Source organism: Mytilus californianus, unplaced genomic scaffold, assembly GCF_021869535.1.
Source record: "Mytilus californianus isolate M0D057914Y unplaced genomic scaffold, xbMytCali1.0.p SCAF_9, whole genome shotgun sequence".
Taxonomy (NCBI): Eukaryota; Metazoa; Mollusca; class Bivalvia; order Mytilida; family Mytilidae; genus Mytilus; species Mytilus californianus.
Genome location: NW_026262745.1, coordinates 18269825 through 18282861, shown reverse-complemented (window position 1 = coordinate 18282861; position 13037 = coordinate 18269825). Strand labels below are relative to the sequence as shown.

The window sequence follows — 13037 nt, the reverse complement described above, 5'->3', positions numbered from 1 at the left end:
ATGCACACGTATAAAAATTGCGGTTATTATCCAACGCAATCATAGATTTGAACGTTGTTTTCAATTAAGACTTGTTAATATATATATAAAAACCGCAATTTTTATATGTGTGCATGCAAAACAAATTTCTTGTTAGAGGGGTCTAAATACAGCACAAACAACATTTTCCAAAAGACCAAAAAAGTAAAAAAGTATATTTTAACAAAACGCATTTGTCTAACAGGTCGAACAACAAATGTTCTTAACCCCTGCTGACTGCCATTGGCGATTGCCAAATAGACGGATCACCGATGTAATAAATGGATCTTAATTATAAATTTAATACTAAACAGAAAACTATAAACTTGCAGAAAAGATGGTATACCACAAACAAAAGGTGCAAAGGTTTTTGTACACCATATCCGGATTTCGACAATTAATGTCTCTTCAGTGATGTTAGGAATGGAAACGGTATTTGGAAAGCCATACAATTTACCTCAATTTAGAATAGACTCTTGAATTTTGAGGAGTCAAAATAGGATGAACGGAACATATAAACCCGAAGGCAAATATAATACAAGCCCAAACGAAAAAAATATAAACATGTCTAAATTGAAAACAACGTTCAAACCTATGATTGCGTTGGATAAAAACCGCAATTTTTATACGTGTGCATGCAAAACAAATTTCTTATAATATATATATAAATATCACGAATTATCATATCTTAATTAAATCCATTATTTACAATATTAGTTGTTCTTTGATTTCTTTTATTTTTATTCCTACATTGTTTCTGTAGCTCTTAATCATAAGGAATCAAAGAGCGAGAAAAAGAACGAAAAAAATGATTTTAAATTGTACAATTTTTTATTAAACAAACAGTGTCCTCCTAAAAAAGTGGCTGCTATCATTATTGGTACATAAAACGGACTGAAATCTTTTAAGAATCACCACAAGCCGTGAAATTGTCGAATTCCGCTGTTAAATTATATTAAACTCAGATGTTGAGATTTTTGGAACGTTTGAGTCTTATATAGTTTTTTGGTTTTTAGACATATCATGAAAATTGGCTGCTGGAAAAAAATGGCTGCTATCTTGATTGGCTGCTAAAAGTGGCTACCAGCTTGAGTCTGGTAGTATATTCTACTGTTTTGCAAATGCTACGAGTTTACACCAATCTATATAGTTAAGATACAAGTTAGCGTGCTGTAACAATGCTATGCATTCCCATTATATTTCAAAACAAAAACGAAAATTTATGTTCCCATCAAATGTGGCTAATAAATCAACTAACTTCATTTTCGATTTTAAAATTTTTTATTCTTTAGATTAATTGTAGTAAAAATGTATTTACCTTTGATGTTGGTCCCCCTGTTGCAGAACTTGGAGGATTGTATTTACCACTATGCATTATCCTAAATGTAAAAAAATAATATAAACAATGATTATCTAAATGTTCATAAAAATAGATTGTGTATTTTTCAATATATGGCATATACAATTGCAATCAGTCATAGTTAATGCATTCAGAAAAGTATTTTTGTATAAGATATGAATAATTAAAGGATAAATATACATAAACTTTTGTTTTTGTTAAATAAGAATTCCATAATTTCTCTATTTTAATGGAAATTATTGACTTCCTATGACTTTTTGTACTTTTTATGGTTCAGGATTGGTTGTTTTTTATAGAATCAAAATAATATCTGAGAAAATATACTAAAATGTTGTTCCCATTGATTAAAATTACCGATTTTTCTTCTTTTGATAAAAAATAATGCAATGTTATTTGTAACATGTTATTTTAAAGTCCTCCAATAAGATTTTTTTTGTACGAATTTTGATAATGTAAGGAGAATAATACTTAAACTTTTGTTTTGTGTTGAATACGAATGCAATAAATTTCTTTATATTGATAGAAATTATGAACCGTCATTTGATTTTGGTACATTTTGTACATCAGGATTGGTTGTTTTTCATAAAATATGCTGAATATCAGCGAAAAGATACTAAATTTTTGTTCGCATTGCTTAAATATGCAAATATTTCTTCTTTTATATCAGAAATAATGCAACTTCAATTGCAATCAGTCATAGTAAATGCTTTCAGAAAAGTATTTTTGTATAAGATATGAATAATTTAAGGATATATATACATAAACTTTTGTTTTTGTTAAATAAGAATTCCACAATTTCTCTATTTTAATGGAAATTATTGACTTCCTATGGCTTTTTGTACTTTTTATGGTTCAGGATTGGTTGTTTTTTATAAAATCAAAATAATATCTGAGAAAATATACTAAAATGTTGTTCCCATTGATTAAAATTACCAATTTTTCTTCTTTTGATAAAAAATAATGCAATGTTATTTGTAACATGTTATTTTAAAGTCCTCCAATAAGATTTTTTTTGTACGAATTTTGATAATGTAAGGAGAATAATACTTAAACTTTTGTTTTGTGTTGAATACGAATGCAATAAATTTCTTTATATTGATAGAAATTATGAACCGTCATTTGATTTTGGTACATTTTGTACATCAGGATTGGTTGTTTTTCATAAAATATGCTGAATATCAGCGAAAAGATACTAAATTTTTGTTCGCATTGCTTAAATATGCAAATATTTCTTCTTTTATATCAGAAATAATGCAACTTCAATTGCAATCAGTCATAGTAAATGCTTTCAGAAAAGTATTTTTGTATAAGATATGAATAATTTAAGGATATATATACATAAACTTTTGTTTTAGTTAGATAAGAATGCAATAATTTCTTTATTTTGATAGAAATTATGAAACCGTCATTTGATTTTGGTTCTTTTTGTACATCAGGATTGTTTATCTTTCATAAAATATGCTGAATTTCAGGGAAAAGATACTAAATTTTTGTTCATGTTGCTTGAAAATGTAAATATGTCTTCTTTTGTATCAGAAATAATTCAACGTCAATTGCAATCAGTCATAATTAATGCATTCAGATTAGTACTTTTGTATAAGATATAAATAATTTACTGATAAATATACAGAAACTTTTGTTTCTGTTTGATAAATATTCAAAATTCCTCTATTTCATTTTAAATTATTGACTGCCTATGGCTTTTTGTACTTTTTATGGTTTAGGATTGGTTGTTTTGTATAAAATCAAAATAATATCTGAGAAAATATACTAAAATGTTGTTCGCATTGATTAAAATTACCAATTTTTCTTCTTTTGATAAAAAATAATGCAATGTTATTTGTAACTTGTTATTTCAAAGTCCTCCAATAAGATTTTTTTTTGTAAGAATTTTGATAATGTAAGGAGAATAATACTTAAACTTTTGTTTTGTGTTGAATACGAATGCAATAATTTCTTTATATAAATAGAAATTATGAACCGTCATTTGATTTCTGTACATTTTGTACATTAGGATTGGTTGTTTTTCATAAAATATGCGGATTTTCAGGGAAAAGATACTAAATTTTTGTTCGCAATGCTTAAATATGCAAATATTTCTTCTTTTATATCAGAAATAATGCTACTTCAATTGCAATCAGTCATTATAAATGCATTTAAATAAGTAATTTTGTATAAAATGTGAATCATTGAAGGATAAATATGCATAAACTTTTGTTTTTGTTAGATAAGAATGCAATAATTTCTTTATTTTGATAGAAATTATGAACCGTCATTTGATTTTGGTTCTTTTTGTACATCAGGATCGGTTTATTTTCATAAAATATGCTGAATTCCAGGGAAAAAATACTAGATTTGTGTTCGCATTGCTTAAAAATGAAAATATTTCTTCTTTTATATCAGAAATAATTCAACGTCAATTGCAATCAGTCATAAGTAATGCATTCAAATAAGTACTTTTATATAAGATATGAATAATTTAAGGATAAATATACATAAACTTTTGTTTTTTTAAATAAGAATTCAATGATTTCTCTTTTTTAATGGAAATTATTGAACGCCTATGGCTTTTTGTACTTTTTATGGTTCAGGATTTGTTGTATTTCATAAAATATGTTGAATTTAAGGGAAAAGATTCTAAATGTAATGTTCGCATTGCTTAAAAATACAAATATTTCTTCTTTTATATCAGAAATAATGCAACGTCAATTGCTTTCAGTCATTATAAATGTTGTTCGCATTATTTTAAATTACCAATTTCTCTTGTTTTGTTAAAAAATAATGCAATGTTATTTGTAACCAGTTATTTCAAAGGCTTCAAGATTATTTTTTTTATAAGAATTTTAATATTGTAAGTAGAATAAGGCTTAAACTTTTGTTGGTGTTGAAAATGAATGCAATAATATCTTCATTTTGATAGAAATAATGAATCACCATTTGATTTCAGTACTTTTTGTACATCAGAATTGGTTGCATTTCATAAAATATGTTGAATTTAAGGGATCAGATACTAAATTCAATATTCGCATTGCATAAAAATACAAATATTTCTTCTTTTATATCAGAAATAGTGCAATGCAATTCCTATCAGTAATTATAAATGCCTTTAGATAAGTATTTTTTGATAAAATGTGAATAAAGAAGGATAAATATGCAGAAACTTTTGTTTTTGTTGAAATAGAATGCAATAATTCCTTTGTGTGAATGGAAATTATTGACCGTCATTGGATTTTTGTACTTTTTATAGCTTAGGATTGATTATTTTTTATTAATTTGAAAGACTATCAGAAAAAATATACTATAATGTTGTTCTCGTTGTTTAAAATTACCAATATTTTTTTTTTATTTTTAAGAGAATTTGCAGCATTTTTATTTCCTATTTGTGATTTGTTATTTTAATGGCCTCGAGATAAGTTTGTTTAAAGAATTCTAAGATTATAAGGATAAAATACTTAAAAATATTTAAAAATAATACATCGAAATTTGCAGTAAATGATCATTTCATTTTATTTCCAAGAGCATTTTCGGAAAATAATAAAATCACTGAAAATCGCGATAAACACCGTTTTAGAAATGTTTGGGTTTGAAAAAATATTACTTAAATTAAAACAAAAATGGCCATTCTTTAATAGTAATATTTAAATTTAGTTTTATGTGCATCTTTCTTTTCTTTTTAAATTCTTAAAACTGTGCTAAATAATTAATAAAAAAAGATGTTGATCATTTATACTTGAATATTTCGTATTTTCCATGTCGCCATTTTAATTAAATGAAACGAAACTAAGATTTCGTAATTTGTATTAGTTTATCATGTGACGTAGTTGAGTTCAATCCGTCAGAAAGGTCGATCGGTCCTATCCGTCCTATCCGTCCGATCAGTCAAATGGCCACAGACCACAATTAAATTCTCTATTAGTTCTTTATAACGTTTTGTTTCATTAAAAAAAATGCTCCGGTTCTTTTTGTCAAATATTTTGTGTGTGTAAAGTACAGTACTAGTCCAAACATATATCAAACATTCAGAAATATCGCTCCCCAGCATCTTACAAATTTAGCCAATACACATCCATACCCCTATGGACAAGTCAAGAGATGTTCCGAAAACTGTAAATATCACCTTTTTGCACCTGGCCTAATTACTCTTTCCATATCAAAATCAGTTAAAATACAACATCCAAAAGTTTATTTCACCTCTCTTCTTTCATTTCCATCCAAAAAAATCTAAGAAATGAGTGAGGAAGGGAAAGAAAAAAAATTAAGAAAAAATACACTCTAATTAAAAGGAACTATATTCGTGGACAACGAAAAGCGGGATCATTAATTGTGGTCTTTGGCCTATTAGGGGTCTAAACCTTGACCAATTCTAATAAAACTTGGTATGATTTAAGCTTAGTATATTATGAAACAGTTTACAAAGTTTCAAAGCCATATGATACCAATTATAAAAATTGTGGCATTTTTTATATCTGAACTTTGGGTGCTGAATTGTGGCGTTGAATTAGAATAATTCCAACTATCAAATTTGGGCTTCTAAAAACCAAAATATACCAAAACTTACACTTTTTAATGTCTCTATGTATAAGTTATCACCTATTAAAAGCAACAGATAGCATACTTCATGTTTCAGACTTATAAAAAATGGCCAGAAGTAAATATCATATGGGCCTGTGCCAAAAAATAGAGGTTTTCAAATGAAGTGAGGCCTTATATGCAATGTAATATTTTTCACTTACCACAATTTTCTGAAGTTGCTAAGTTATAAAAAAACCTTTTACATGTTATAAATGTACTTTAAATGGAAATATAAGTTTCAAATAGCATAACACATGTGAATAAAATGGTCTTCAGCAATGTCAAGCTTAAAAAAACAGGTTGTCAATTTAGGTCTTTCCCCACATTTGCATATTAAAAAGCATATAAATGATATGGGAGATGACGATATGCTTCTTTTTGCTCAAATCTTTGCTCAGATATGATAAAACATGGAGCCTGGATGTAACAAGACTGTCACTTTCAACTATATATGTAGACAGTATGATCTAATGCAAAGTTATTTACTTTACTTTTTAAAACCGGCATGAAATTTCAGCCTCAAAAGGCCAATATTTTAACCACTAGCTATCAAACAAAAGAAAATAAAGGTAGTCTGTGAAACAGACAAGGTAAAACAACCAGTAATAAGTGCTTTTGATACAGTTTCAGTGAAATCTGCTAAAAGGAATTCAACTTGTATGTGCATAGAACCTCATTTTTCACTTGCTTCATACTGACCGTTAGACTAGGACCATTAAAGCAGCACATTTTGCACTCTTATTCTGATTTTATCTACTTTTTTTGTATGTTTAGTGTTCAAAAATGAGTTAAACATCTACATTAGATACCACAAACACAAGTAGAAAATCAAGAAAAACCTGTGAGAGAGAAAGTAAGCATGCTACTTTTGTAAAAATATTGAAACAACTGAAAAAGTTCAATTTTGGGCATGTAGGCTGAAATGTCACTTTTTTACAAAATTTCTATCAAATAAAAGTGGAAATCATTTATTCTCATGTAGTTTGACAAATTAATACCAATAGATCATTCAGGGAAGTTGTCAAAGTACAAATTCAATATTTCCTGAATTTCACCTCTTAGGGGTCTAAACCTTGACCAATTCTAATAAAACTTGGTATGATTTAAGCTTAGTATATTATGAAACATTTTACAAAGTTTCAAAGCCATATGATACCAATTATAAAAATTGTGGCATTTTTTATATCTGAACTTTGGGTGCTGAATTGTGGCGTTGAATTAGAATAATTCCAACTATCAAATTTGGGCTTCTAAAAACCAAAATATACCAAAACTTACACTTTTTAATGTCTCTATGTATAAGTTATCACCTATTAAAAGCAACAGATAGCATACTTCATGTTTCAGACTTATAAAAAATGGCCAGAAGTAAATATCATATGGGCCTGTGCCAAAAAATAGAGGTTTTCAAATGAAGTGAGGCCTTATATGCAATGTAATATTTTTCACTTACCACAATTTTCTGAAGTTGCTAAGTTATAAAAAAACCTTTTACATGTTATAAATGTACTTTAAATGGAAATATAAGTTTCAAATAGCATAACACATGTGAATAAAATGGTCTTCAGCAATGTCAAGCTTAAAAAAACAGGTTGTCAATTTAGGTCTTTCCCCACATTTGCATATTAAAAAGCATATAAATGATATGGGAGATGAAGATATGCTTCTTTTTGCTCAAATCTTTGCTCAGATATGATAAAACATGGAGCCTGGATGTAACAAGACTGTCACTTTCAACTATATATGTAGACAGTATGATCTAATGCAAAGTTATTTACTTTACTTTTTAAAACCGGCATGAAATTTCAGCCTCAAAAGGCCAATATTTTAACCACTAGCTATCAAACAAAAGAAAATAAAGGTAGTCTGTGAAACAGACAAGGTAAAACAACCAGTAATAAGTGCTTTTGATACAGTTTCAGTGAAATCTGCTAAAAGGAATTCAACTTGTATGTGCATAGAACCTCATTTTTCACTTGCTTCATACTGACCGTTAGACTAGGACCATTAAAGCAGCACATTTTGCACTCTTATTCTGATTTTATCTACTTTTTTTGTATGTTTAGTGTTCAAAAATGAGTTAAACATCTACATTAGATACCACAAACACAAGTAGAAAATCAAGAAAAACCTGTGAGAGAGAAAGTAAGCATGCTACTTTTGTAAAAATATTGAAACAACTGAAAAAGTTCAATTTTGGGCATGTAGGCTGAAATGTCACTTTTTTACAAAATTTCTATCAAATAAAAGTGGAAATCATTTATTCTCATGTAGTTTGACAAATTAATACCAATAGATCATTCAGGGAAGTTGTCAAAGTACAAATTCAATATTTCCTGAATTTCACCTCTTAGGGGTCTAAACCTTGACCAATTCTAATAAAACTTGGTATGATTTAAGCTTAGTATATTATGAAACAGTTTACAAAGTTTCAAAGCCATATGATACCAATTATAAAAATTGTGGCATTTTTTATATCTGAACTTTGGGTGCTGAATTGTGGCGTTGAATTAGAATAATTCCAACTATCAAATTTGGGCTTCTAAAAACCAAAATATACCAAAACTTACACTTTTTAATGTCTCTATGTATAAGTTATCACCTATTTAAAGCAACAGATAGCATACTTCATGTTTCAGACTTATAAAAAATGGCCAGAAGTAAATATCATATGGGCCTGTGCCAAAAAATAGAGGTTTTCAAATGAAGTGAGGCCTTATATGCAATGTAATATTTTTCACTTACCACAATTTTCTGAAGTTGCTAAGTTATAAAAAAACCTTTTACATGTTATAAATGTACTTTAAATGGAAATATAAGTTTCAAATAGCATAACACATGTGAATAAAATGGTCTTCAGCAATGTCAAGCTTAAAAAAACAGGTTGTCAATTTAGGTCTTTCCCCACATTTGCATATTAAAAAGCATATAAATGATATGGGAGATGAAGATATGCTTCTTTTTGCTCAAATCTTTGCTCAGATATGATAAAACATGGAGCCTGGATGTAACAAGACTGTCACTTTCAACTATATATGTAGACAGTATGATCTAATGCAAAGTTATTTACTTTACTTTTTAAAACCGGCATGAAATTTCAGCCTCAAAAGGCCAATATTTTAACCACTAGCTATCAAACAAAAGAAAATAAAGGTAGTCTGTGAAACAGACAAGGTAAAACAACCAGTAATAAGTGCTTTTGATACAGTTTCAGTGAAATCTGCTAAAAGGAATTCAACTTGTATGTGCATAGAACCTCATTTTTCACTTGCTTCATACTGACCGTTAGACTAGGACCATTAAAGCAGCACATTTTGCACTCTTATTCTGATTTTATCTACTTTTTTTGTATGTTTAGTGTTCAAAAATGAGTTAAACATCTACATTAGATACCACAAACACAAGTAGAAAATCAAGAAAAACCTGTGAGAGAGAAAGTAAGCATGCTACTTTTGTAAAAATATTGAAACAACTGAAAAAGTTCAATTTTGGGCATGTAGGCTGAAATGTCACTTTTTTACAAAATTTCTATCAAATAAAAGTGGAAATCATTTATTCTCATGTAGTTTGACAAATTAATACCAATAGATCATTCAGGGAAGTTGTCAAAGTACAAATTCAATATTTCCTGAATTTCACCTATTAGGGGTCTAAACCTTGACCAATTCTAATAAAACTTGGTATGATTTAAGCTTAGTATATTATGAAACAGTTTACAAAGTTTCAAAGCCATATGATACCAATTATAAAAATTGTGGCATTTTTTATATCTGAACTTTGGGTGCTGAATTGTGGCGTTGAATTAGAATAATTCCAACTATCAAATTTGGGCTTCTAAAAACCAAAATATACCAAAACTTACACTTTTTAATGTCTCTATGTATAAGTTATCACCTATTAAAAGCAACAGATAGCATACTTCATGTTTCAGACTTATAAAAAATGGCCAGAAGTAAATATCGTATGGGCCTGTGCCAAAAAATAGAGGTTTTCAAATGAAGTGAGGCCTTATATGCAATGTAATATTTTTCACTTACCACAATTTTCTGAAGTTGCTAAGTTATAAAAAAACCTTTTACATGTTATAAATGTACTTTAAATGGAAATATAAGTTTCAAATAGCATAACACATGTGAATAAAATGGTCTTCAGCAATGTCAAGCTTAAAAAAACAGGTTGTCAATTTAGGTCTTTCCCCACATTTGCATATTAAAAAGCATATAAATGATATGGGAGATGAAGATATGCTTCTTTTTGCTCAAATCTTTGCTCAGATATGATAAAACATGGAGCCTGGATGTAACAAGACTGTCACTTTCAACTATATATGTAGACAGTATGATCTAATGCAAAGTTATTTACTTTACTTTTTAAAACCGGCATGAAATTTCAGCCTCAAAAGGCCAATATTTTAACCACTAGCTATCAAACAAAAGAAAATAAAGGTAGTCTGTGAAACAGACAAGGTAAAACAACCAGTAATAAGTGCTTTTGATACAGTTTCAGTGAAATCTGCTAAAAGGAATTCAACTTGTATGTGCATAGAACCTCATTTTTCACTTGCTTCATACTGACCGTTAGACTAGGACCATTAAAGCAGCACATTTTGCACTCTTATTCTGATTTTATCTACTTTTTTTGTATGTTTAGTGTTCAAAAATGAGTTAAACATCTACATTAGATACCACAAACACAAGTAGAAAATCAAGAAAAACCTGTGAGAGAGAAAGTAAGCATGCTACTTTTGTAAAAATATTGAAACAACTGAAAAAGTTCAATTTTGGGCATGTAGGCTGAAATGTCACTTTTTTACAAAATTTCTATCAAATAAAAGTGGAAATCATTTATTCTCATGTAGTTTGACAAATTAATACCAATAGATCATTCAGGGAAGTTGTCAAAGTACAAATTCAATATTTCCTGAATTTCACCTATTAGGGGTCTAAACCTTGACCAATTCTAATAAAACTTGGTATGATTTAAGCTTAGTATATTATGAAACAGTTTACAAAGTTTCAAAGCCATATGATACCAATTATAAAAATTGTGGCATTTTTTTATATCTGAACTTTGGGTGCTGAATTGTGGCGTTGAATTAGAATAATTCCAACTATCAAATTTGGGCTTCTAAAAACCAAAATATACCAAAACTTACACTTTTTAATGTCTCTATGTATAAGTTATCACCTATTAAAAGCAACAGATAGCATACTTCATGTTTCAGACTTATAAAAAATGGCCAGAAGTAAATATCATATGGGCCTGTGCCAAAAAATAGAGGTTTTCAAATGAAGTGAGGCCTTATATGCAATGTAATATTTTTCACTTACCACAATTTTCTGAAGTTGCTAAGTTATAAAAAAACCTTTTGCATGTTATAAATGTACTTTAAATGGAAATATAAGTTTCAAATAGCATAACACATGTGAATAAAATGGTCTTCAGCAATGTCAAGCTTAAAAAAACAGGTTGTCAATTTAGGTCTTTCCCCACATTTGCATATTAAAAAGCATATAAATGATATGGGAGATGAAGATATGCTTCTTTTTGCTCAAATCTTTGCTCAGATATGATAAAACATGGAGCCTGGATGTAACAAGACTGTCACTTTCAACTATATATGTAGACAGTATGATCTAATGCAAAGTTATTTACTTTACTTTTTAAAACCGGCATGAAATTTCAGCCTCAAAAGGCCAATATTTTAACCACTAGCTATCAAACAAAAGAAAATAAAGGTAGTCTGTGAAACAGACAAGGTAAAACAACCAGTAATAAGTGCTTTTGATACAGTTTCAGTGAAATCTGCTAAAAGGAATTCAACTTGTATGTGCATAGAACCTCATTTTTCACTTGCTTCATACTGACCGTTAGACTAGGACCATTAAAGCAGCACATTTTGCACTCTTATTCTGATTTTATCTACTTTTTTTGTATGTTTAGTGTTCAAAAATGAGTTAAACATCTACATTAGATACCACAAACACAAGTAGAAAATCAAGAAAAACCTGTGAGAGAGAAAGTAAGCATGCTACTTTTGTAAAAATATTGAAACAACTGAAAAAGTTCAATTTTGGGCATGTAGGCTGAAATGTCACTTTTTTACAAAATTTCTATCAAATAAAAGTGGAAATCATTTATTCTCATGTAGTTTGACAAATTAATACCAATAGATCATTCAGGGAAGTTGTCAAAGTACAAATTCAATATTTCCTGAATTTCACCTCTTAGGGGTCTAAACCTTGACCAATTCTAATAAAACTTGGTATGATTTAAGCTTAGTATATTATGAAACAGTTTACAAAGTTTCAAAGCCATATGATACCAATTATAAAAATTGTGGCATTTTTTATATCTGAACTTTGGGTGCTGAATTGTGGCGTTGAATTAGAATAATTCCAACTATCAAATTTGGGCTTCTAAAAACCAAAATATACCAAAACTTACACTTTTTAATGTCTCTATGTATAAGTTATCACCTATTAAAAGCAACAGATAGCATACTTCATGTTTCAGACTTATAAAAAATGGCCAGAAGTAAATATCATATGGGCCTGTGCCAAAAAATAGAGGTTTTCAAATGAAGTGAGGCCTTATATGCAATGTAATATTTTTCACTTACCACAATTTTCTGAAGTTGCTAAGTTATAAAAAAACCTTTTACATGTTATAAATGTACTTTAAATGGAAATATAAGTTTCAAATAGCATAACACATGTGAATAAAATGGTCTTCAGCAATGTCAAGCTTAAAAAAACAGGTTGTCAATTTAGGTCTTTCCCCACATTTGCATATTAAAAAGCATATAAATGATATGGGAGATGAAGATATGCTTCTTTTTGCTCAAATCTTTGCTCAGATATGATAAAACATGGAGCCTGGATGTAACAAGACTGTCACTTTCAACTATATATGTAGACAGTATGATCTAATGCAAAGTTATTTACTTTACTTTTTAAAACCGGCATGAAATTTCAGCCTCAAAAGGCCAATATTTTAACCACTAGCTATCAAACAAAAGAAAATAAAGGTAGTCTGTGAAACAGACAAGGTAAAACAACCAGTAATAAGTGCTTTTGATACAGTT

At 28.7% G+C, this 13037-nt stretch overlaps 1 protein-coding gene across 3 annotated transcripts in view; it reads right to left on the bottom strand.

Annotated features, from left to right (window-relative positions):
* Positions 1-13037, bottom strand: part of LOC127716431 (uncharacterized) — a 140107-nt gene that overhangs the window by 71577 nt on the left and 55493 nt on the right. For all 3 annotated transcript variants that reach the window (XM_052222618.1, XM_052222616.1, XM_052222617.1), the window contains one exon: positions 1337-1397. In XM_052222618.1, coding sequence (XP_052078578.1) covers positions 1337-1393 — 57 coding nt within the window. In that variant the 5' untranslated portion in view covers positions 1394-1397. The remainder of the gene's footprint in view (positions 1-1336; positions 1398-13037) is intronic.